At 43.8% G+C, this 26,257-nt stretch overlaps 1 protein-coding gene across 1 annotated transcript in view; it reads left to right on the top strand.

The window, feature by feature from the left end:
* The window catches only part of ATP6V0D2 (ATPase H+ transporting V0 subunit d2), a 56,346-nt gene that overhangs the window by 18,439 nt on the left and 11,650 nt on the right, over positions 1 to 26,257 (top strand). The window contains exons 3-4 of the mRNA XM_019974131.2: positions 23,226 to 23,404; positions 24,590 to 24,669. Coding sequence (XP_019829690.1) covers positions 23,226 to 23,404; positions 24,590 to 24,669 — 259 coding nt within the window. The remainder of the gene's footprint in view (positions 1 to 23,225; positions 23,405 to 24,589; positions 24,670 to 26,257) is intronic.

Genomic DNA, 26,257 nt, shown 5'->3' with positions numbered 1-26,257 from the left:
TAAATCAGAAGTATCTGTGGGCCTTTAGAACAGAAGTATATTCCTGATCCCTATCCCAGGAGATTCTGACCTAATTGACCTGGGAGTGGGGCCCACCTGTATTTTGGAAAGCACCTGGGTTATTCAGATGGGCACCCCTAACTGAAAATGTCCCATTATGGTGCCCCAACGTTATGACTTGGAAGTCACTTTCACAATTATTCCCGTGAGTCTTTAGCCACAGTTAATTACAATGAAAAGTGTTATCCCCTTGTTGGAGACCAAAGGAATCACACCAAAGCCTAGGTCTTCTGAATCTCAGTCCATGGTTTGTCCCACCATTCATGTGACGTGCCAGCATCCAGCAGTGCCTGGAGTTCAGTTCAGTCACTCAGTCGTGTCTGACTCTTTGCGACCCCATGAACTGCAGCCCACCAGTCCTCCCTGTCCATCACCAATTCCCAGAGTCCACCCAAACCCATGTCCACTGAGTCTATGATGCCATCCAACCATCTCATCCTCTGTTGTCCCCTTCTCCTCCTGCCCTCAATCTTTCTCAGCATTAGGGTCTTTTCCAATCAGTCAGCTCTTCTCATCAGGTGGCCAAAATATCGGAGTTTCAGCTTCAGTATCAGCCCTTCCAATGAACACCCAGGACTGATTTCTTTTAGTGCCTGGAGATACATTACCAAAACAAAGGTGTATGTGTGTAGGACAGGTGTCCAGTAGTTCTGAATCTGTTTTTCTTACTTCTCTTTTAAAAAATATTGCAAAGTCAAGTGTCTATCTAGCACCTTGAACTGCCATCAGGTAGGCTTACTTCCCGCCCTATGAGGAAATTCCCAGGGTATCATTATGAAAATGATTAAGCCAACCCTAATAGAAACGGTCTATATTTAAAGTGGTATGATAGATACAGTATGAATGTACAAGAACTGTACATTCGTGTGATATAATTACTGTATATGTGAAACTTGCTTTGAAAATCTGGATGGATATTTTTAAGTGCCTAATCGCAGGAAGATCTGGAGGTTTTGTGTACTATAATTATACACAGTGCTGTGAAACAAAGGAGTGAATCCTATAGCATTTTAATGAAGAGACTGTATAATATAGGCTTGGATTCTTTTGTTTTCCTTCCCTCCTACTCAGCCCTTTCCAGCAGCATTTCAACTTCTATCTTTTGAGATTAGCTCTCTGATTAAAATATTTTAATATTCAAAATACTAATTTAACTTTTTCAGCTTTAAGTTTTATTAATCTTTAAAAATAAATTTTCTCAATGTAGGATAACCAAGGAAATATACTCTTCAATACTTCACAGTAACATCAACCAAGAATCATAGGCTAAGATCCACACAGTGAAGAAAGCTTTAGAGATTCATTTAGAAAAGCTAGTCAAAAGTTCTTGAGTATCTCAGTGACACTTTATAACCCTCTACAGGTTTTGCATTGTGTTGTACAGCTTGGTTTGCCCTAAAAAGTTTCTCTGAATCAGGTCTTCTGGTGCTAAAATGAGGAAGTGAAAGTTGCTCAGTCGTGTCTGACTCTTTGTGACCCCATGAACCATACAGTCCATGGAATACTCCAGGCAAGAATACTGGAGTAGGTAGCCTATCCCTTCTCCAGTGGATCTTCCAGATCCAGGAATGGAACTGGGGTCTCCTGCATTGCAGGAAGATTCTTTACCAGACTCCTCCACAAACTGGATCACAAACTTGGTCACCCCATCACTTGTTAGGCAAAACATAAATAGCATACCTCTGAGTCAGTGAGAACTCACATTCCAGTGGAGCAGGTAGATGCATCCGCAAAGGGTGAAAAGCTGACAGAATTACGCAACAGCTGCAATGGACGTGAACATTCAGCTGGAGGGAGCTGGAGGGTGAGATGACTAATCCTGATGTTGAAAGAGTTTGCAGAGAAGGTAGAATTTGAACCAGGATTTCAAGTGGGCATCAGATTGAAAGAATACACTGTGTAAGTGAGACACGAGAAGATTGTCTACCTGGGGGTGATGGGTCATCTCAGGCGTGGCTGGAGCCCAGGCAAGAGCAGGCGTGTGACTGGGGAATGAGATAAGAGGCAGGCCTGATGCAAGGCTTCACCTGTCTCCATCAGCAACAGCCAGTTGAGGGAAGCTTTTCAGGAAGGGTGCTACCGCTCCCTGCTTCAAACACCCACGTCCTTTTTGTTAGTAAGTAATAGAGACCCTAAGATGTGACATTGTGTATGTGTGTGTTAGTTGCTTAGTCATGTCTGTCTCTTTGCAACCCTATAGACTGCAGCCCACCAGGCACCACCACCACCCCACCACCCCCATTCCATGGGATTCTCCAGGCAAGAACACTGGACTGGGTTTCCATTTCCCTCTCCAAAAGGAACTGTAGAAAGAAAGAAAGTGAAGTCGCTCAGTCATGTCTGATTCTTTGCGACCCCATGGATTGTAGCCTACCAGGCTCCTCCGTCCATGGGATTTTCCAGGCAAGAGTTGCCATTTCCTTCTGCAATGTGACATTGGGTTTTCCAAATAGTGTTTCAAAGATGCTGCTTTTTCTTGTTTGTTTTTACTTTTCAGCTCTCATTGTCTTGAAAAGTGAGGGGGAATGATCTGCTACATATTTTAGGAAGGTGATTCTGCTGGTATTGTGAAAGATGCATTGAAGAAATGAGACATGAAGCAGAGAAACTATAGAGGAAGCTATTTTAAACGTTTACACTTAAAATATTGATAGTAGAGATAGGAAGGAGACGACAGTGGTTAGATGCAGTTGCTAGGCAGACCTGACAGAATTTAGCATCTTGACTTATGATGCAATGAGTGAGAGAAAGCAATCAATGATTCCTGGAATCCTAAGCTAAGGCAACAAAGCATTTGCAAATAAGATAAAGAGTTTTGTTTTATTTCTAATCAAAAAGAATAAGAAGCCTATTTAAGTTACATTAAATTAATAAATTATCCTTAGTCGCACCATGATTTGATATATTTTTATACTCATACATTTTAAAAGAATTAAGATCACTCTGTAAAATAATTTAATCTTTGATATCTATTATCAGGATTTTTTTATGTTAAAAGTTTTTTTCTAGTATTTTTAAATGACTATATAGGCTTCCGTCTGGTCATGAACATTCTAGATGTGTTTTGTTTCTTCCTGACCTCCAAGTCTGCAAAGTATTTAATTTGTTAAATTCTGAGCTCAAGAATCAAATCCCCAATACAAAATATCAGGTTGAATAATACCCAGTTGACAACACTGTGTATTTGTGATTTTGATTCTTTGGCCAGAAAAGATCTTCTGAAACCTTACAAATTGCACCATCTTAAAGGTTTTATATCCAGAGATTCTATGCGAATGTTAAATGGGAAGCAAAAATGTCCATAGTCCAGCTGCTGATGAGACCTTCTTTGTGTAAAATTCTCCAGGCTCTGGAATTGAAAACACTGGTGCTCTTCTACAAAAGCAATACTTGGTCTTTCTGTAACTGAACGATACTTAATCAGCATAAGTGAGTGAATAAGTCACTCCATGGTGTCCGACTCTTTGAGAATCCTCCAGGCCAGAATCCTGGAGTGGGTAGCCTTTCCCTTCTCCAGGGGATCTTCCCAACCCAGGGACTGAACCCAGGTCTCCCACACTGCAGGCGGATTCTTTACCAGCTGTGTCACAACAGAAGCCTAATTAATCCGCATGACCTTTATTAAGTGACTGCTGTGAGTGAAGGCCTATGCTAGGTTCTAAGACTGGAGATGAATTGAATACAGACTTTCTTCTCTAAGCCAGTGGAAGAGTTACTTAAGGCGCAGATTCCAAGACCATGCCTCTAAAAATCAGGTTTTAGTAAATCCTGGACTGCAGTTTAGGAATCTATACTTTCAGTAGGCCCTACAGGGATCCTGATGTACATGAGAAATTCTTACAGCCAGTAGGCAGGCTCTGAGTGTACAGTACACCAGCTGTGGGGCCCTGAAAAAGTTCCTTAGTCAATCAAAGCCTTTTCCTCATCTAGAATAATAATTATATACAATAGAGTTGCAAGTTTACCTGAAAACACATATACAATATAGAGTCATAAGTGTTAATTGAAAGTTCTATGTTGCATGAGGCCCAGTGAAATGAAAATACATGGCCCTTGGTAAAGAACAGTAATTTCAAGAGACCAACAGCAGAGAATTAAACCAAGCATGGTGATGGTTTAGTAGCTAAGTTGTGCCCAGCTCTTGCGACCCCATGGACTGTAGCCTGCTAGGCTCCTCTGTCCATGGGATTCTCCAGGCAAGAATACTGGAGTGGGTTGCTGTGGCCTCCTCCAGGGGATCTCCCCAACCCAAGGATGGAACTCGTGCCTCTTGCGTCTCCTGCATTAACAGGTGGACTCTTTACCATTAGCACCATCAGGGAAGCTTACTGAAAAATATACACGAATATAATATGTAAATAAATCCACACACACAGTATATCTACATACATTTGCTCAATACAGCTAATTTTTCTCATTAGGGTCTTATCACCTGTGAAAGTGAGAAAAGATTGCATAAAGGAGGTAATGCTGAGACTGAGGTTGGAAGGAGGGGACCCTGTTTGTACGCGGCCAGGAGGGAAAAATCTAGCGGAGAGAGCAGAAACATAGGCTTAACCAGTACTGCTGCTGGATTGCCCATACCACTTAACTGATAAAAGCAAAAGTAGTGTCTGAAGATTAAGGACGCTAAGGTCATGGGCGTAAAAGACCTTAGGATGCTACAACAGTTCTCCCCAGAGTGAGAAATCAAGGTAGATGCATCGTTTTCTTTGTTTATCCACATTCTGGCTAGGCGGCAGTCAACCACCAGGGGGCGCGATTGATCCCCGTAACCCTTTCTCCGCATCTCTGCTCCTTCCCCAGCAATTGTTTGGTAAGACTTGAGACTGTCCCATAACCCTGGTACTAATTCATATAACCACTGCCCTAGTTGTATTTTATCTTGTTTGTTTTATTTTTAAAATTTAAAATGAAGCACCTGTATTTTTTTTTAAATAGTTTTTATTAAAAAATGCATTTAGTGCTTTCTGCAAACCAACAGTTTTACAGTCACTTTGTCGCTGTGTAGTTGCTAAGTCACATCTGACTCTGAAAGCCCATGGAATAGCCTGCCAGGCTCCTGTCCACGCGATTTTCCGGCAAGAAGACTGGATTTGTTGGCCATTTCCTTCTCCAGGGCATCTTCCCCACCCAAGAGTCGAACCCAAGTTTCCTGCATTGGCAGGCGGATTCTTTACCACTGAACCCCTGGGAAACCCTACAGTCACTATTCATGCATGAAATTTAATTCTCACCACAATCCTATGAGGTGGCTTTTCAGAAACACAGAACAGGTTTCAAAAGTTAAGTCTTTACTTCAGTACCTATTTCCCAAGCCCAGAAGGAAGCACTCATAAATTTTATGTATGCCTTTTCAAATTTTTTTCAACATGAAAAAAGTTTATATGTATGCATGTATTTATATCTAAACCAACATGTAAAATATACATAGCTGGTTTTAATTTTTTTAGAACAGTTAAATTATATGATGTATTGTTTACAATTTGTCTTTTTTTTTAGTGTAATCTATTGATATTAAGAATTTTCTACAGAAGTGCATAATGTTGTTTAGGGGCTAAGTCATATCTGACTCTTTTGTGACCCCACGGACTGTAACCCACCAGGCTCTCTGTCCGTGGGACTTACCAGTCAAGAATACTTTAGTGGGTTGCCATTTCCTTCTCCAGGGGATCTTCTTGACCCAGAGATCGAGCCCGTGTCTCCTGCTTTGCAGGCAGATTCCTTACCCCTGAGCCACCTGGAAAGCCATGAGTGCACATGGATCTACTTTATTTTAAAGCATATGTTGTGTACTGTTCCCTCGTTTGTCCATATAGTTTATCTCTTTGCTATTTCGAGTAATACTACAATGGAAATCATTGTACCTCTTATGTTTGCTGTCTCTTGCCGGCATTTCTTTATGAGGGATTTCCAGAAGTGACATTGCTTTGTCCATAACTGTGCAGGTTCTGGATTTTGACAGTTATCAGCAGAAATGTTTTATTCCTTTCCCTATCTTCTCAGCTGTTTCTTTTTCTTCTTTCCTCATTGAAAGAAATAAGATTCTCCGAAACCTGTTGTGACTGGTGTTTTGAATATAATAAACATGAAATTCACCAGTCACTATTCTTGACCAGATGGAGAACACCCTACAATATACACTCACAGCATGTTTAACTGTCTAATGGACAAGAAGAGTCATCACCCCATTGGAGTATTCCTATCAATTCTGTAATATTTACATACACTGCTATGGAAGAGGCAGCATTGAAGCCATCTTGCTAATGTTATTCTTCTCAATAGAAAAGTGTAGAAAGAGCAAGGAATAAGCAGCTATGATCCCTAGACAAAGTACCAGGAATCTCCTTCATCCTTTTTACCCAGGGACTGTCAGAGTTAGGGTTACAGGAAGAAATGTACTCATCAATTGAAAAACATCATCACTGTGCTATTGTCCTGGGCAAGTATGGTTCAGGCCTCTTGGAGGCCACAAAAAATGAACAGTCTCTAAGGGTATTGTAAGGAATAAAAACAAGTAGGAATTATCTGTAAATAATTACATTTGAAATGAACATGTGAAATCACTTACCCAAGATTACACAGTTGAATAGTGACAGAATTAATGCTGAATCCAGGTCTCAGCTCCTTAGATATATAATAAATATTTGTGAATGAATGAGCTAACTCCTCCCCATGTTCGCCATGGCTACTGCCAATGTATACTGAAAATTAATTTTGCACCAAGATAAATATAAATACAGAGCTTCAGAGACAGAAGAAAGATATCATTTCTAGCTAGAGATATTTTAAAAGCTTAAAATAAATATTTGAATATTGGCCTTAAAAGATGGGAAGGATTTCAGCATTTAGCAACTGGTGGGGGATGGATACTTTTTCCATCTAAAGAGGAGTAGGAACAAACACACTGATATAGAAAAGGACAAATGAGTTTGAAGAATTTTTAATCCACACAAATGGGTTAGACCAAGACTGTCGAGAATCTTAAGTACTAGGGAAGAGTGCTAGAGATTCCAGAGCTCCCGCGGGTTTGAGAAATGCATAGTGACCAGCGTCCTTGTTTGAAATGTGCTGTTCCAGCAATGCTGACTTCAGAATAGTTTTTCAATATTTTATTTTCCTAGGAGGAAAAAAAAAATGCACGTGACAGCAAAATGAATTGCTTTTAAAAATGGCTTTAATTTTCACTTCCTCTTTTTAAAAAGTAGGAAACTTCAGGGGAGTAAGAAATGTGACCCCAAATGTCCAGTTTCAAGAAGGAACAGAATATTAATGGGGAGATTCCAAATCTTAGCCGCCTGTTCAGCAAATCAGACTAAACGCAGGGCTGCCCCATCTGAATATATAGGATTAGCATTGGACTGAGTACATCTGGGGTAACACAGAAATGTTATCAGTGCAGTCAAGAAAAGCTTTCATTTGAAAATTGACACATTGGACAATACTTCCTACATGGCCCTATCATCTGCTTTTGTGCTCAGTCGCTTCAGTCGTGTCCGACTCTTTGTGACCCCATGGACTATAGTCCGCCAGGCTCCTGACCACAGGATTCTCCAGGCAAGAATAGTGGAGTGGGTCGCCATGCCCTCCTCCAGGGGATCCAACTCGCATCTCTTACGTCTCCTCCACTGGCAGCCAGATTCTTCCGCCTGAGAAGCCCAGCCCCATTGTCTGTGTGACAGCAAAGAACTGGCGGGCTTGTTAAGGCGGATCAGCTGTTGCTGAGGAATGAAATAAGTGCAGCGATCAATGCAAAGAAATAGAGAAAAACAACAGAATGGGAAAGACTAGAGATCTCTTCAAGAAAATTAGAGATACCAAGGGAACATTTCATGCAAAGATGGGCTTGATAAAGGACAGAAATGGTATGGACCTAACAGAAGCAGAAGATATCAAGAAGAGGTGGCAAGAATACACAGAAGAACTGTACAAAAAAGATCTTCATGACCCAGGTAATCACAATGGTGTGATCACTGACCTAGAGCCAGACATCCTGGAATGTGAAGTCAAGTGGGCCTTAGAAAGCATCACTACGAACAAAGCTAGTGGAGGTGATGGCATTCTGGTTGAGCTATTTCAAATCCTGAAAGATGATGCTGTGAAAGTGCTGCACTCAATATGCCAGCAAATTTGGAAAACTCAGCAGTGGCCACAGGACTGGAAAAGGTCAAATTTCATTCCAATCCCAAAGAAAGGCAATGCCAAAGAATGCTCAAACTACCACACAATTGCACTCATCTTACATGCTAGTAAAGTAATGCTCAAAATTCTCCAAGCCAGGCTTCAGCAATATGTGAACCGTGAACTTCCTGATGTTCAAGCTGGTTTTAGAAAAGGCAGAGGAACCAGACATCAAATTGCCAACATCTGCTGGATCATGGAAAAAGCAAGAGAGTTCCAGAAAAACATCTATTTCTGCTTTATTGACTATGCCAAAGCCTTTGACTGTGTGGATCACAATAAACTGTGGAAAATTCTGAAAGAGATGGGAATACCAGACCACCTGACCTGCCTCTTGAGAAATCTGTATGCAGGTCAGGAAGCAACAGTTAGAACTGGGCATGGAACAACAGACTGGTTCCAAATAGGAAAGGGAGTATGTCAACACTGTATATTGTCACCCTGCTTGTTTAACTTCTATGCAGAGTACATCATGAGAAACGCTGGGCTGGAAGAAACACAAGCTGGAATCAAGATTGCAGGGAGAAATATCAATAACCTCAGATATGCAGATGACACCACCCTTATGGCAGAAAGTGAAGAGGAACTCAAAGCCTCTTGATGAAAGTGAAAGTGGAGAGTGAAAAAGTTGGCTTAAAGCTCAACATTCAGAAAATGAAGATCATGGCATCTGGATCTTCATGGGAAATAGATGGGGAAGCAGTGGAAACAGTGTCAGACTTTATTTTTTTGGGCTCCAAAATCACTGCAGATGGTGACTGCAGCCATGAAATTAAAAGACGCTTACTCCTTGGAAGGAAAGTTATGACCAACATAGATAGCATATTCAAAAGCAGAGCCATTACTTTGCCAACAAAGGTCTGTCTAGTCAAGGCTATGGTTTTTCCTGTGGTCATGTATGCATGTGAGAGTTGGACTGTGAAGAAGGCTGAGCGCCGAAGAATTGATGCTTTTGAACTGTGGTGTTGGAGAAGACTCTTGAGTCCCTTGGACTGCAAGGAGATCCAACCAGTCCATTCTGAAGGAGATCGGCCCTGGGATTTCTTTGGAAGGAATGATGCTAAAGCTGAAACTCCAGTCCTTTGGCCGCCTGATGCGAAGAGTTGACTCATTGGAAAAGACTCTGATGCTGGGAGGGATTGGGGGCAGGAGGAGAAGGGGACGACAGAGGATGAGATGGCTGGATGGCATCACTGACTTGATGGATGTGAGTCTCAGTGAATTCCGAAAATTGGTGATGGACAGGGAGGCCTGGCATGCTGCGATTCGTGGGGTTGCAAAGAGTCGGACATGACTGAGTGAATGAACTGAACTGAAATGAATGTATTTCACACGTCCTCCCCCCATACCTTCCATGAATTGTGCATTTTATGTCCCTCTTCCTGTGTTTTCCATATGTACAAGCATGACCCGGAAACATATCACACTCCTCCTCACCCAGAACAGAACGTTGACGCTGAGAGCACCATGTGACGTGCTGCAGATGAAAGGATGCTGACCCGGCCGCTTAGGCAGAAGGAACCAGTCTTGATATCAGGGTGTGCCTCCCGTGATGAAGCCAGACCTTAGTCACAGTGCTTTGAGATGATGAATCTATTGCCCATCTCCAAGTTCACCAAGTTATTTCCTATCCAGCCGCGCCTGGAGGGGGAGTTCAGTCTGAGTCATGAAGAGCTTCCATCTACACTAAGGGGTTCAGGCTTTTTTATACATAAAAGCAGCTATCATTTATGATGAGTTAACCAGCATGTTCTGAAATTAGTGATTACATTTCCAAAGAGAAAACATTAAACATTTTGAAGTTTAGATATCTTAACAGAGACTTCATATGAAACGATGACCACACAAGCATAATTCTAATAAGATGCAGCACAGGTTGGTGACAGATTTTGTAAAAGGTGTAAATCAGACCTGAGGGCCAATATCCCAACAGGTGTCGTGGTTTATGCCCTGTGGATGGTCTGTCTCCCGGATGACTGAGGCCTTCAGCCTCATATCTCCATGCCATACCAGGGGTTAATCCCTTGTCTTCTAAGAGCAATAGGTAAATTTTAAAAGGATTCTATTAACTAGAACTAAGTGTGAAAGTCGGAGAAGGCAATGGCACCCCACTCCAGTACTCTTGCCTGGAAAATCCCATGGACGGAGGAGCCTGGTAGGCTGCAGTCCATGGGGTTGCTAAGAGTCGGACACGACTGAGCGACTTCACTTTCACTTTTCACTTTCATGCATTGGAGAAGGCAATGGCAACCCACTCCAGTATTCTTGCCTGGAGAATCCCAGGGATGGGGGAGCCTGGTGGCTGCCGTCTATGGGGTCACACAGAGTCAGACATGACTGAAGCGACTCAGCAGCAGCAGCAGCAGCAGCAAGTGTGAAAGTATAGAGATATAGAAATCTCAGGCTTGATGAAAGAGTATAAACAATGCAAAATTTTTACACTAAATATTATATATACAGCTTCTAATTTTTCCCTCCTCTTCCTCCAAGGTCCAGTTTACAGAGAATTAGCTTCCTCTAAGGGTATGTGACTCTCCTTTACTGGAGGAGAGTTTTCATATGTATGACTAATCCTGGTGCCAGCAGTTCAAGTTGAATAAATATTTCCATTTGAGACTGAGGAAATGGAGCTCTTTTTAAAATGGTTTTTAAGTAACAGAACTGGGCTTAGAATTAGGCTTATCTGTTTCGAAGCTTGGCCTCCTTTTACTGTTATAATTGATTATTTACAAACTATTTTCATATGTGTGATTTGATTTAATTTGCACAGCAATCATGTGAAGACAATGATATTCTGCCCTTTCCCACCCCTTGATGCCAAGCTTCTTAAAAAAGGGTGGTCTCTACTCCTATCTTCTCACTTATTTTCTCAACCCACTTCAGTCTTAGTTCCGACCCCACCATGCCCTCAAAACCACTCTAGTTGCTAAGTCTAATGGGTATATTTTCAGCTTTTTTGTTAGATCTTGGTTTCTAAAACCATTCCCCCGTAAAGGGAACCGACATTCCTTGCAGAAACAGCTATTCTAGGACTGGAGCGAGAAATATACAAGATGAACTTGAACTATCTTGTAAGACCAGAATATGAGGATGTGAAAAATGAAACAAAAGAACCCGAAGTGCTTTGGGGTGTGTTAAAGGAGCTCACAGGAACAGACTGCAGGAGCTCCAGGGGCCAAAGCTGGAGCAATCCGAGCAGCGAATTAAGGGAAGTTATACTGAATTATCATCCAAAATATAAAATAAATATTTTTTAAGACCATCCTGGTCTAAGTAAATGATTGGCTACCTTAATAAATGAGGGAGAATGCTGGGAGTGAGCTCCGCCCGTGGCAAAGGTCATGAGGAAGGAGGCTTGGCATACGCAAAGGCAGGATCGAGCCTCAGGAGTTCCCCTGGAAATTCTCGAGCATCTACCCCCAAAACCAGAGTCTGCCTACTTTCTGCTTTGTGCTCTCACCTACACCTCTGACTTTACGGGGGGCTGTCCCCCACTACCTCTCTCTGAAAAAAGAGTTAGCTTACAGCTCCAGTTAATAATTCCTGGGTGTGACAGTGTTTAACCTACAAACTCCTTTGGAAATCCTCTAGCCTGCCTGGATAGGTTTTTCCGGCCACATGTGATTGTTCAGAGCCTCCCAACTGTGAGAGGCAGGAGATGTTCTAAACTGTCTAAACACAGATTCCTTTGAGTAGTTAAAAGATTGATTAGAAATTGTATTGGTGAAGGGTTTTTCACTTATTGGGCCAATGTTTCCTGCTAAGTCTCCATACTCCTTACCTACTGTGTCCTTGGCAGTGTATTGATTGATATAATGGGTGTATAGAAATGTAAGTAGTAGCCTCAATGTTTGTAACCTTGGACTCTTGAGTTAATTCTTTTTTTGATTGAGCCCACCTCACCTTTGCCCTGTAGGAATGCAGCTTTGTCCAATGCTTTTTGGAGGCTGGTGCCTGACTTTAGAATAATCACCTTTAGAGAAAAATAAGTTCCTTAAAATGTTAACAGGCCTCCTGGCCAGAAGATGATGTAAATCACCTGAACTTTTGCATATGATAAGTTTGAAAGCCTGGCTTCGATTAGAACCAGGAACTGCTGTCCTTGCATGACTCCACCCCTTCCCCCATTATCCTCTATGCATAATTAAGGTATAAAAACTACTTTGGAAAATAAAGTGCGGGCCTTGTTCACTGAAACTTGGTCTCCCCATGTCGCTCTCTCTCTCAAATTCTGGCTGAGTCTCCATCTGGAGCGCGGAACCCACCATGCTTGCTAATTATGCCTGGGCTTCTAAGATCTGACCGGGGAGGCCTCAGTGTCTCCTCTCCTTTGGGAGAACGGAAGGATGCCTTCGGCCTACGTAAGTGGTGCACACTTCTTGCCTTGAAGTTTTATTGGTCTCCCGTGTAAACCAAGCTACTCGGCCTCTTTTCTCCACTAGATTTTCCTACTGAGCTATCCTCATCTTATTACTCTTTATATCTTTGATAAAATATTTAAATAAATAGGTCGCCGACGCCGTCCCCGCTTCGAATACCCTGGATCAGCCGGGGCAGGACCCTGGCAGGAGAAAAGACAAGTCTCCCTTGCAGAATGATTTGTGTAGACACTGCATCCTCAAGGCTGGTGCCATATTTCCCACCTCTTATGCTTGACTTCCAAAGAGGACAGTATGGAAAGAGGAGGCAGGGCCTTTTCGGTGGAGGGGTCTGGCAGACACCACCTCAGCCGGGTGCCCGTGCTGGCACAGGCGGTCATGAACTATGCTGCCAGGAGGCTCCGTTGATAGAATGCGATGGAAGTGGCTCCTCCGGCTTCTGCTTTGCAGGTGGAGGTGCAGAACTCATCTGCAGGGGTGACTGGGGGGTGTGGGGGCAGAGCCCTTCTCCAAGCTTCTGGATTTCAAGCTTCCAACTTTTCCCTCCTCACCCTTTAAGACTCCCCCGGCTCCACCGTCCATCACACCAGGGACTCAAGGCAAAGCAGCAGTGAGTCCCAAAGGAGAGGAGAAGAGAGGAAAGGGTGAAAAACTGTTCCAGGAAACAATGACTGAAAACCCTCAGAATTTGGCAAAAGACACAAGCCTACTGATTCAAGAACTAAACAAACCCCAAATAAGAGGAACCCAATGAAACCCAAGCCAAGATACATCATAGTCAAACTTCCAAAAGACAAACACAAAAATGCCTGAAAGCTGTGATATTCGTGGGGGAAAAGTGATGTGAACAATGGTAAGTTTCTCATTATAAACCATGGTGTTCAGAAGGAAGGGTTGTAACATTGTTTAATGCTAAAGGGAAAGAAATCTTAACCCAGAATTCTGTATACAGTGAAGGCATCTTTCAAGAATGAAGGGTGACTCAAAACAGCCTCAGAAGAATGAAAACTAAGAATTTGTGGCCCATAGACCTACCTTAAAGAATGGCTAAACAAAATTATTGAAACAGAAAGGAAATGATAAAAGAAGGAATCTGGAAACAACAGGAAAAGAACAATAAAATAGGAGGAAAACGTGAGTAAATACAACAGACTTCCTCCTCTTGATTTTCTATATTATAGTTGACAGTTGAAGCAAAAATTAATATTTTTCTGATGTGGTCTTTACTGTATATGGAGGAAATAGTTAAGACAGTTCTATTATAAGTAGGGAAGGTAAGGAGAAGTTTTAAGAGAGAAGATTTATGCAGTTTCTAAAGGAACTAAACATATGCTACCATACAACTCAAACTGCACTTCTAAGCATTATTCCAGATAAACTGAAATTTATTTCTACATAAACACTGACACACAAGTGTCCATATTTACATTATTTACAGGCAGCAGCTTGTATGTATTACATGTATCTCAAGGGAATTAAGCTGAAGTAAAATATCCAATCTCAAAATGTCACATGATATATCATTCTTGTTAAATATTATTCACAAAAATGGCAAAGCTATAGAGAGAACAAATTAGTACTTGCCAGAGGTTCAGAGATGGGCTTCCCAGGTAGCTCAGATGGTAAGGAATCCACCTGCAATGCAAGAGACTTGGGTTCAAACCCTGGGTTGGGAAGATCCCCTGGAGGAGGGCATGGCAACCCACTGCAGTCTTATTGACCTGGAGAATCCCCATGGACAGAGGAGCCTGGCGGGCTACAGTCCACGGGATCACAAGGAGTCATGACTGAGTGGCTAAACTTTACAGCGAGGAGATGGTTGACGGGAAAAGGGTGGACAATGAAGGGGTGGTGCGCTGGAGGTCTTCAGATGACGAGGGAGCTCCGTACCGTGATTGTGGTGGTGCCTGCACCAATCTACGCATGGGATAAAGTAACAGAACTACACACGTGCAGAGGATCGATGTCAATTGTCTAATGCTAACATTACAGCCATGAAGATGTAACCCCTGGTGGAACCTGAGTGAAGAGGACTTAGGACCTCTCTGTACGATTTTTGCAACTTCCTAGGGAATCTATAATTATTTCAAGATAAAAAGCTTTAAAAAGTATGGCAAAACCAATACAATATTGTAATTAACCTCCAATTAAAATAAATAAATTTCAATTAAAAATTTATCCCATATTGTTGTATCCACATGGTAGTAACAGTAATAATAACTCATAAAACCTCTTCTAACATCTGAAGCCTATGATCACAGGAAATGAAAAATTAGTGTTTAATTATATGTGTAGAGAGTTATAGAGAGACATAAAAGACTTTCAACATAAAGACATAAACGCTATATTAGTGTAAAAATTTCATCAGCGAATTGAAGTAGATATAACATTTCTAGGAAAAAAAAGAACAACATAATTTCTTTCTGTTTATGTATTTGTAATTGAGTAGTGGTGGTGTCTTAGTGAGCTTGAGTTTCTATAACAAAATGGCACAGACTTGGTGACTTGAATAATTGGACTTTAATTTCCTACAGTTGTGGAGGCACGGAAGTCCAAAATTAAGGTGCCATCCAATCTGGTCCCCTGGTGAAGGCTCTCTTCCTCACTGTGCCCTCACACAGCAGGAGAGAGAGCAAGATGCCGGGTGGCTGTCCTTAGAAGAGCACTGACCCAATCATGCAGGCTGCACCATCGGGACTTCACTTGAACCTAATTAACAGCCTCAGTGGCCCCAAGTCCACATACCATCACACTGGGGCTGGGGCTTCAACATGAATTTTTTGTTGATTAGTCACCCAGTCGTGTCTGACTCTTTGCAACCCCATGGACTGCAGCACACCTGGCCTCCCTGTCCCTCACCATATCCCAGTTTGCCCAAGTTCATGCTTATTGCATCAGTGATGTAGTCCAGCCATCTCATCCTCTGATGCCCTCTTCTCCTTCTGCCCTCAATCTTTCCCAGCATCAAGGACTTTTCCAATGAGTAATCTGTTTGCATCAGATGACCAAACTTCCGGAGCTTCAGCTTCAGCTTCAGCATCAATATTTCCAGTGAATATTCAGGGTTGACCTTCCTTGAGGTTGACTGGTTGGATCTCCTTGCAGTCCAAGGGACTCTCAGGAGTCTTCTCCAGCACCACAGTTCAAAGGCATCAGTTCTTTGGTGCTCTGCCTTCTTTAGCTGTAGTCCAGCTCTCACAACCATACCTGACCCCTGGGAAGACCATAGCCTTGACTATATGGACCTTTGCCGGCAGAGTGATGTCTCTGCTTTTCAACATACTGTCTAGGCTTGTCATTGCTTTTCTGCCAAGAAGCAGTCATCTTCTGATTTCACGGCTGCAGTCACTGTGCATAGTGATTTTGGAGCCCAAGGAGAGGAAATCAGTCACTACTTCCACCTTTTCCCCCTCTATTTGCCATGCCGAAATGGGGTCAGATGCCATGATGTTAGTTTTTTTAATATTTAGTCTTAAGCCAGCTCTTCCACCCTCCTCCTTCACCCTCATCAAGAGGCTCTTTAGTTCCTCTTCACTTTCTGCCATTAGAGTGGTATCATCTGCATATCTGCGATTGTTGATGTTTCCCCCGCCTATCTTGATTCCAGCTTGTGACTCATCCAGCCTGGCATTTCTCATGATGTGCTCAGTGTATAGGTTAAACAGGGTGACAGCAGACAGCCCTGCCATACTCCTTTCTCAGTCTTGAACCAATCGGTTGTTCCACACAGGGTTCTAACTGTTGCTTCTTGACCCGCATACAGGTATTCTCATCTTGCTGAGAGCTTTCCAAGTTGGTCATGATCCACACAGTCAAAGGCTTTAGTGTAGTCTATGATACAGAGATATATGTTTTTCTGAAATGCCCTTGCTTTTTCTGTGATCCAGCGAATGTTGGCAGTTTGATCTCTAGTTCCTCTTCCTTTTCTAAACCCAGCCTGAATATTTGGAAGTTCTTGGTTCAAATAATGCTGAAGCCTAGCATGCAAGATTTTAAGCATGACCTTACTAACCTGGAAGATGAGTGCAATTGTCCGGTGGTCAGTACATTTGTTAGTACCACCCTTCTTGGGAATTGGGATAAGGATTGACCTTTTCCAGTCCGTGACCACTGCCGGGTCTTCCAGATTTGCTGACGTAATGAAAGCAAAACCTTGATGACGTCATCCTTTAAGGATTTGAATAGTTCTGCTGGAATTTCATTCAACATGAATTTTAGGAGGACAAAAATCAGCCTATAGCAAGTGAGTATCCAGACACTTCACTGAATAATTTAATTTGACTGATTTAACAGTTTCATTTTAAATACTGACATCTGTGATATACCAGAAATATCTTTGCAGTATTTAAGCTTGCAATAAAAGTTTTTACGTATCAACTTAAAGTAAATGAGCTGGTGCATCGTTTTCAGCAATTGTTTCATGTGGTTCCATGGCAACACTCTTAAGACTTGCTGCCCTACCCCACCTGGGAGGTCACACCCCTGGAAAATTATTGTAGTCAATTGCCCTGACCCCTTGCCTTACAGCCTTGAACCAATTGTCGCTGTTCCTGAACCAGTCCAGGCCTGACACCTTTCATGGCAGTTTCCCAACTCTGCAGCTGCTCTATCACATGTACCTTCTGATCAGGGACTTCCATTGCTCTAAAGCCATCAATAAAATTCTACTTGTTTGAGAGCTTCTAGAAATTTATTGAAATCTCTTTTCCCCTCATTTCACTCTATTGATGAGTGTTTTCCTTTTCATACACCTTGAATATTAATGTGCTTCAGGCAGGGGGTCAAATGGTGCATGACGTGCTCAGACAAAATCCGACCAGAGAAGCCTAAAGGGTTTGTCAAATCCTCTGGCTTTGCCCTGTGCCCGGAGAACCTCAGGGATGGGGGAGCCTGGTGGGCTGCCGTCTATGGGGTCACACAGAGTCGGACACGACTGAAGTGACTTAGCAGCAGCAGCAGCCATGTTAGTAGATGTGTCTTCAGAAAGGACGTGACCACTTTCTTCTGAACCTCTCCTAACTATATTCTTAAAAGAGCTCTCTCTCTTTACCTATCTCACGCCAGAGTGCTTAGGGAATGATGGTCATTTCTCAGCTGCTGCTAATGACACTTAAGTACTTAAAACTTTTATTCATAGAACAGTTCCACTAACACCAAATTATGGCTCTCTCTAGTGTCTGACCATTTAGCAACTGTTATATTAGCCCAGAATTTGATAGTTATATCACAGGAAAGTTAATTTAGTTAGCTTCGAGATCCTTAAGTAAGTTGGGGGGCAGAAGGAAAAAGAACAACACTAAGTCCAAAAGGAAATATTAAACTATCTTCTGGGAGAAGCTGCTTTGTCTGAATCCAGCATGGAGCCGGGCTCTGGTGGGGGGCTCCCAGCCCGGCCCCTCTCCAGCAATGTGACCTTGGACAAGGCGTGGAACCCCCACAGCCTGATTGCTCTGTGTGAAGTAGCCCTTAAGCACTGACTGGTGGGGAGTCTTGAGTAGAACCATGCGTGTATTGGATGTAATGCCTGACACATGTTGACAACCTCAAGAAAGGTTGGTATTCTTAAAAATTAGTCTTTCTAAAACCTAAACTTTTTGAAATCGTGTCATTTACTCTCACAAGTTTAGGTTCATTCACATGCTTCCCTTGTGGCTCAGCTGGTAAAGAATCTGCCTGCAATGCAGGAGACCTGGGTTTGATCCCGGGTTGGGAAGATCCCCTGGAGAAGAGAAAGGCTCCCCACTCTAGTATGCTGGCCTGGAGAATTCCATGGACTGTATAGTCCACGGGGTCACAAGGAGTTGGACATGACTGAGCGAATTTGACTTCACTTCACTTCATGATTTTCACAGGTGCCGATGTCAGAGTTATAGAAGAAAACATTTGGAAGGGGCTCAATGAGAAAGTTTGTCTAGACCATGAGTGGGAGAAACATTGACCCAACTGAGGGGACATGGGTCTCGGCTCTGTTACTACTTATAAGCACAAGTATTTGAAACATGAGGAGTTTGAACTAGGTGAGCACCCAGGTGACTTTAAACTCAAACATGACTCAAGTGACCCATTAGAGATTTCATTCCTAACCGCTGGAGGCATGGCCCTGAAGGTTATCAGGATCATAGTCTGGAGAGAACAAGCTGTCTTCCGGGCATATCATCCCCGTCCACCCCAAACCGCCACTCATTATGCAACCGGTGCCTGCGCGCTGGAGGTGAGGAAGGAGACACCTCTCCCCTGCCGTGGTCCAATCTTGAGTTCTCAGTTCGTTTTCCGAACGAAACTATGAGAACTGCCATTATTATCCTGTCTTAAAAACAAGGCCAACTTAAATGAGTTGAAATAAAGCAATTCAATCTCCGCATGCCTTTCTCTTTGCAATGTAGGACCTAGCCTTTCTGTTAACTTTAAAAAAAAAGCACCCGATACACACATGTGCACACACACACACACGTGTGCACACGCCCACATGCGCTGTACAGGCGTGGGCTTGAGTTTTGTTACCTGTGGGCTGACTTCTCACTGACTGTATGCCCCCGTCAGCGTCGGTCTAATAGTCCTCCGCAAATCGGGAATGTTGGCAGCTCCCCTGCATCACAGGTGTGCCATGGGGAACAATTAAATATCTGGAGTCTGCTAAGATTATTAAGTGCTGGCAATTCCCCTCTCAGGTAATAGCTTCTGAGCCATAAAGGGACAGTTAAATAAGCACTTCCATTTTAATATCCTTTTCAGGAGATTAAAAGGATTCTCCAATTCTATACTGTCTAAATTTGGCACTGCTGTTTGGAGGGGTGAAGAAACTTCATAGTTACACAATTTCATGAAGGGATACGTGCCTCCTTCTAAACTTCTTTAGGTAAAGTTTTTCTTGGGATAACTTTTAGAAGTTCAGGTGCCATGTAGGAGACTATTTTCCTGCTGGAAATGCATTCTTGTCCAGGAAGTCCGTGACCCAGGCAGCCAGAATCCAGCGACTGTGCTTCTGAGTGGACAGGTTTATTTTCATCCTGTGAAAGGTGGGTTTGGTCTTTTTCACATTTATCTATCCTGTTTTGGCTGTGTCTGGTCTTAGTCACGGCCTGCGGGATCTTCTGTTGAGGTGCGTGGGCCTCTCTGGCTGTGGCGGGACCTGCTGTGTGTGGACTCTAGTTTCCAGCACACGGACTCTGGTTGAGGCACGGGAGCTTCGTTGCCCTGTCGCATGTGGGATCCGGGTTCTCTGCCCAGGGATGAAGCTCGAGTCCTGTGCATTGCAAGGCAGATTCCTAACCACTGGACCACCGGGGGAAGTCCTGAAAGGTGTTCTGTTTTCAAGCTTAAACTGTGCAGCGGTTGAGTCCCATCGCTGTCAAACCCGAGGACTGTGTCTCATCGCTTAGCTGTCCCTTCCGTCTCTTCCACCTCAGCCTCTCGCTGCCTCTTTCCCTTCCACTCTTAATCACGTTCTCTTCGCTCCCATCTTTAGGAAAAAAACACCAAAACTGGAAGTCCAAAGTTTCTTCAGCCCCTAGGTCTCCATATAGTTACCTTCCGCTGCCCTGTAGTGTGAACTCTTTTAACAAACAAAACGAACAAAACCCCTTTACTTCCCACTCGTTTTAGACACACAGTGGCCAGGTTTCTGCCTTCTGCCCTTTCCCTTCCACAAGCAAATCCCCCTGAACGTGTGTTCACTCTGGCGTTAGAGGGCCTCTTAGTGGCTGCATCCTGAAAACACTTGGCTTTAGCGTCCACCTTGATTTTCCCTGGTGGTTCAGAGGGTAAAGCGTCTGCCTACAATGTGGGAGACCTGGGTTCAATCCTTGGGTTGGGAAGATCTCCTGGAGAAGGAACTGGCAACCCACTCTGGTACTCTTGCTTGGAAAATCCCATGGACAGAGGAGCCTGAGGAGCTATAGTCCATGGGGTCGCAAACAGTCAGACACTACTGAGCAACTTCACCTCACCTTGATTTTCCTGTGGCCTTTGACTTCTTCTTTCTGAAACGTCCTAGAACTCCCTCCTGTGGCTTTCTTCCTCCCGTCTGGTCATTCCTGCTAAGGTTCCATCCAGGGCTTTGAATGTTGGGGTTCCCCAGAGTTCTCAGGATGGAACTCTCGAGGTGCACTTGAAGGTGTGACCTCAAGCACTCCCAAACACCTGCTTCTACCTTTAAACCGCCCCCACCCGCCCCATGCTGCACCCGGTCCCCTGACCGTCTCTGCCCCACCGCTGTCTTCAGGACTCAGATGTCTGGAGCCTGCCTGGGGTCTCCTCCTGGGCATCTGAGCTCACTCTGCCCAAAACCTGCTCCTATTATAACCTGCTCTTCCTCCAACACTCGCATCTCAACAAATGGCTCCAGCTTCTAACTGTTAAAACCAGAAACCGATGTGTCATCCTTGACAACTAAATACAACATAACCTGAGCATTCAGAGAAAGCTTCCAGGATCAGACCGAGTTTGACACACGGCTCTCTCATCTGTTAGCTGTGTCATCATGGCTGAGATTTTTTACCTGTCTGGGCCTCTAGATGCTCGTCTGTAAAATTTCATTAATAATAGTACCTATTATCATCACAGTGTGATTATCATAATTAAATAAAAATGCAGTATAACTTTTGAAAAGCATTTTACTAAAGTGTGCTTCCCTCTTCTGTTTTAATGCCTATTTTGTCTATGTAGATCATAATTCTCCCCTGTCCTTAAAAGGCACTCAGCGTCTCCCAGGGCCTTCGATCTAATTTCCTCATCTTGTCCTTCAGGACCCCGCCTGTTCAGTCTGGGCCCCACCTCCAGCACTCAGCCTCAGGCAAAAGGATGTCCTTGTTCCTGGCTCTCTGCCTCTGGGGCTTTCCATGTGTTCTCCCTTCTGCCTGGAAGCATTCTTTCGCCCCATTCCCAGCCTCTTTTGCTTAGACAGCTCTTACTCATTCTGCAAGTTGCAGCCTGAAGTCACTCCCTAGGAAGTCTGATCCCAGTTCAGTTCAAGTCGCTCAGTCGTGTCCGACTCTCTGCAACCCCATGGACTGCAGCACGCCAGGCCTCCCTGTCCATCACCAACTCCCGGAGTCTACCCAAACTCATGTCCATGGAGTCAGTGATCCCATCCAGCCATCTCATCAGCGTGATCCCAGACAGGTTTAAACTCCCGGCTCTGAAGCCGCGCACCACCCCGCAATCTACGCAGCCTGTGTGCTGCACTGCAGGGCACCCCAGTGGATCCTTGTCCAGTACTTCCCTTAGCTATGTTTCAACAAAGGAGGCGACTGTGTCTCTCTTACTTCTCCACCTCATTGTTTGGAACATCCTTGGAATATAGGGCTTTGTATTGAAGGAAGAAATCACATAAAGTATGAATCTACGGACGCTTGGGGTTCTGGGAGGGGGATGAGGCTAGAAAGCTCACTCTCTCATAAGAGAAAAAGACCAGAACAGTCTAATTTTTAATAAATAAAACATTTTAATTTTAAAATGAATATTTTAATTTTATTCCTTTTTATTTTATTTTAATTTTTAACTTTACAATATTGTATCGGTTTAGCCATATATCAACATGAATCCACCACAGGTATACACGTGTTCCCCATCCTGAACCCTCCTCCCTCCTCCCTCCCTGTACCATCCCTCTGGGTCGTCCCAGTGCACCAGCCCCAAGCATCCAGTATCATGCATCGAACCTGGACTGGTGACTCATTTCATATATGATATTATACATGTTTCAATGCCATTCTCCCAAATCTCCCCACCCTCTCCCTTTCCCACAGAGTCCAAAAGACTGTTCTATACATCAGTATCGCTTTTGCTGTCTCGTATACAGGGTTTTTGTTACCATCTTTCTAAATTCCATATATATGCGTTAGTATACTGTATTGGTGTTTTCCTTTCTGGCTTACTTCACTCTGTATAATAGGCTCCAGTTTCATCCACCTCATTAGAACTGATTCAAATGTATTCTTTTTAATGGCCGAGTAATACTCCATTGTGTATATGTACCACAGCTTTCTCATCCATTCATCTGCTGATGGGCATCTAGGTTGCTTCCATGTCCTGGCAATTATAAACAGTGCTGTGATGAACATTGGGGTACACGTGTCTCTTTCCCTTCCGGTTTCCTCAGTGTGTATGCCCAGCAGTGGGATTGCTGGGTCATATTTTAAATACTTAAAACTTTGAATCCTCAGTGATGGGGCTTCGTCACAGATTTCAAAAGTCAGTTTTTAAAGTAGAAAGAAACCTTCAGTTCTGTTTCTCAACTTTGTCAGTCCATAGTCCATCATGAGAAATCAAACCATTTTACACCCTTGCGGCTCTCTGCCCCCAGCCCCATGCCCCACATACGACAATTAGTGTGTAGGGTCATCTTCTACGTGGTTCCGCCGGTCAGTTATTATGAATATGGTTTTTCAAACTACAGTTCCCTCTGGGAGTCAAGTATTTTACCGCAGCCACATCTCTCATACACTGGAGCTTAAAATAAAAGGAGATGTAATTTCCTTCGTGAACAGGTATGTGCCTGAACGGTGTGTGTGTGGCTTTCATTTAACCCGAGGGATGCTCCTTATCCTCATGCAGTCATTTTCCTAATGATCGAGTCCTAACGATCGAGTGCTCCTTCCACACCAGCTGCAGTTACATGATCGACAATGTGATCCTCCTGATGAACGGCGCGCTGCAGAACAAGCCTGTGAAGGATGTTCTGGTGAAGTGCCACCCCCTGGGCCACTTCACGGAGATGGAGGCAGTCAACATTGCAGAGACACCTTCTGACCTCTTCAATGCCATTCTGGTCGAGACACCCCTAGGTACGAGTGCATAAGTAATTGTGCAGCTGCTTGCGTGTGTTACCACACTATTAGAAAATGCAGTTGCACGTCGCAGTTGTCTCCATGAACACAGTGTCACACTGTACAGTTTCCTCGAAGGGGAGGGGACATGCAGAATCCTCTGGTCCAGCTCCCTCCTTTTTCAGATCAAGACAAGTGATGTGATACCACCCCAGATCCCACACAGACCACTGGTAGCCGAGACAGGCCAGGCCTCATCTTCCAACCTCCAAACCCATGGGCTTCACTCCTGATCACAGCAAATAAATAATAAAACTTGTAATTTTTCAAAAAATTTTCCTTTTTTGATTAATCCTTACCTTTTCATTTTAAATTTCTGTCTGTATAAGGCTGTGTCTGGGAAACACTTTGTTTTAAGAAGTTTGGGAATGCCATTTTTTTTCTGAGATGCTCAGGAGTGTCCGTCAAACAACCTGAAGCCGTGATAAAATAAATGTTAATGTCATCATAGCTTGGCACTGACAAGAGTTGCAGCATTTAAAATGCTGAAGGAATCATTTTATATCTCCATTGTCAGGAAACCTAGATAACAGCAGTTCACTGTTGATCATTCATCATAATAGTTGCCATTTAAAACAAACTTTAAAAAGAAAAGTAATCACATCATTATTAAGTGTCGGTTGCTCCAGGAGCATAGCACGGCAGAAAGACGGTGAGTCTGAAAACCCAGGTCCACAGGCGTGAAACCAGGCCCTGTCGCCCCCAACCAAGGGACTTGGGACAACTCATTTCACCCCAGTTTCCTCATTCTGAAAACAATACTCTCTCCCTATCAAAGAGTTTTAAACACTAGGACAGTTTGAATACAGCTACATACTTGTCACATAGTAAGGTCGCAAATGGTGACTACGGCTGACGTGGGGAGGGACTTCAAAAACGGAAACCATGAAGTGAGTAGTTCAAGGTTGTGAGGACTGAATATGTTCAAGTGTATCCAGTGTTTACTGGCGGCTCGCACGGAGCAAGTGCTTCCTCGGTAATCACTCCCCGTCACCGTCATTGTCAGCTTCAATGAGGCTGTCGATCGCCCTCACTCTACAGTGTCCTAGTCCGGGGTGAGCAGAGGGTGGCACATTCACAGAACATTTTCTACAATGTAAAATCCTATTTTGATGTATTTTGTATGATAATTTCTGCTTTCAGCTCCGTTCTTTCAAGACTGTACTTCTGAAAATGCTCTAGATGAACTGAATATTGAAATCCTGCGGAATAAACTATACAAGGTAACTGTTTTCCCAAATATGATGTTCTTCTTTGTTACATAATACATTGTAACCAGAGTTCTTCATTAGATATCACTTACTCGCTAGCAGCTCAGCTGGTAGAGAATTCGCCTCCCTAGGTCGGGAAGATCCCATGGAGAAGTAACTGGCAACCCACTCCATTATTCTTGCTGGGTTGCAAAGAGTAGGACATGACCGGATGACCAATACTTTCACTCTATTGACCAATGATCGGCTCAGCTGTGTGGTACTGGGCTTCCAAGGTGGTGCTAACCCGCCTGCCGATGCAGTAGACATAAGAGACGTGGGTTCAGTCCCTGGGTCGAGAAGATCCCCTGGAGAGGGCAATGGCACCCCACTCTGGTGCTCTTGCCTGGAGAATCCCATGAACAGAGGAGCCTGGCGGGCTGCAGTCTATTGGGTCGCACAGAGTCAGACACGACTGAAAGCGACTTAGCACCAGCACTAGCTCTCGCTAGCCAACTTCTGAATTATGAGGTTAGACATAATGTAAACAAATCTCTTTTTAGTCCTGACCTGTCTTCTAGTTAAATACACGTATGTCAAGTTCATGAAAATCCCATGGATGGAGGAGCCTGGTAGGCTGCAGACCATGGGGTCGCTAAGAGTCGGACACGACTGAGCAACTTCACGTTCACTTTTCACTTTCATGCATTGGAGAAGGAAATGGCAACCCACTCCAGTGTTCTTGCCTGGAGAATCCCAGGGATGGGGGAGCCTGGTGGGCTGCCGTCTATGGGGTTGCACAGAGTCAGACACGACTGACGAGACTTAGCAGCAGCAACAGCAGCAGCAGCAAGTTCTCCCATCCAGCAAGATTCTTGAGATGATCCCATTCTTCTCTGTATCCTTAGCTCTTACACGACACCTGGCACATAAAAGGTGTCAACTGGATGGATGGATGGATAGGTCGATAGATGAGTGGGGTGAACAACGCCAATCCATTTCCAAAGCAGCGGCACGCACAGCGACCCCTGTGTTATGTAGTTTCCATGTCCTCAGCCCTGTGAACCTGCCCACACAGTTTTAATTGACTGACAGTGTGCAGCATTCCAGGATGGCCAGCCTGTGGACACCACACCACAGGCACCACCTTGTGCAGTGTGGCCATCTCTCTGGGCCGTGCTGCCGCCCTCTGAGATGCCCTGTGTGATAGGCGCTGAGTCAAAGGGGCTGTCCATTTCCACCCATGCAACCGCAGCATCTTTAGACACGCTCACAGAGCAACTGAATGGATATGCCCTCTATCTAGCTTCTTATGCTGAAACATATGAAGCCTCTCCAAGGCACTGCATTGCAGCAGTTTCCGTTTTATAGAGAGACTTATGGGCTTCGAGGAGGCATCCCTGAGATACAGCTAAGAGAAACCACTGTTTTAAGCATTTCTAGGCATTAGTTCATTTAATCCACTCAGCAAAACTACGTGCCATCCCTGCTCCCCAGATGAGAAAACTGAAACATGGAGAGGTAAATTTAGTTGGTAGAAGTCAGCGAGCTAGTAGGTAATAGAGCTGAGACTCAAATGCAGACTGCCTGACTCTACAGCCTAGACTCTGCCTTCCCTGTG

Source organism: Bos indicus, chromosome 14, assembly GCF_029378745.1.
Source record: "Bos indicus isolate NIAB-ARS_2022 breed Sahiwal x Tharparkar chromosome 14, NIAB-ARS_B.indTharparkar_mat_pri_1.0, whole genome shotgun sequence".
NCBI lineage: Eukaryota > Metazoa > Chordata > Mammalia > Artiodactyla > Bovidae > Bos > Bos indicus.
The sequence above is the reverse complement of the archived record's forward strand: the minus strand, read 5'-3'. Positions and strand labels throughout refer to the sequence as shown.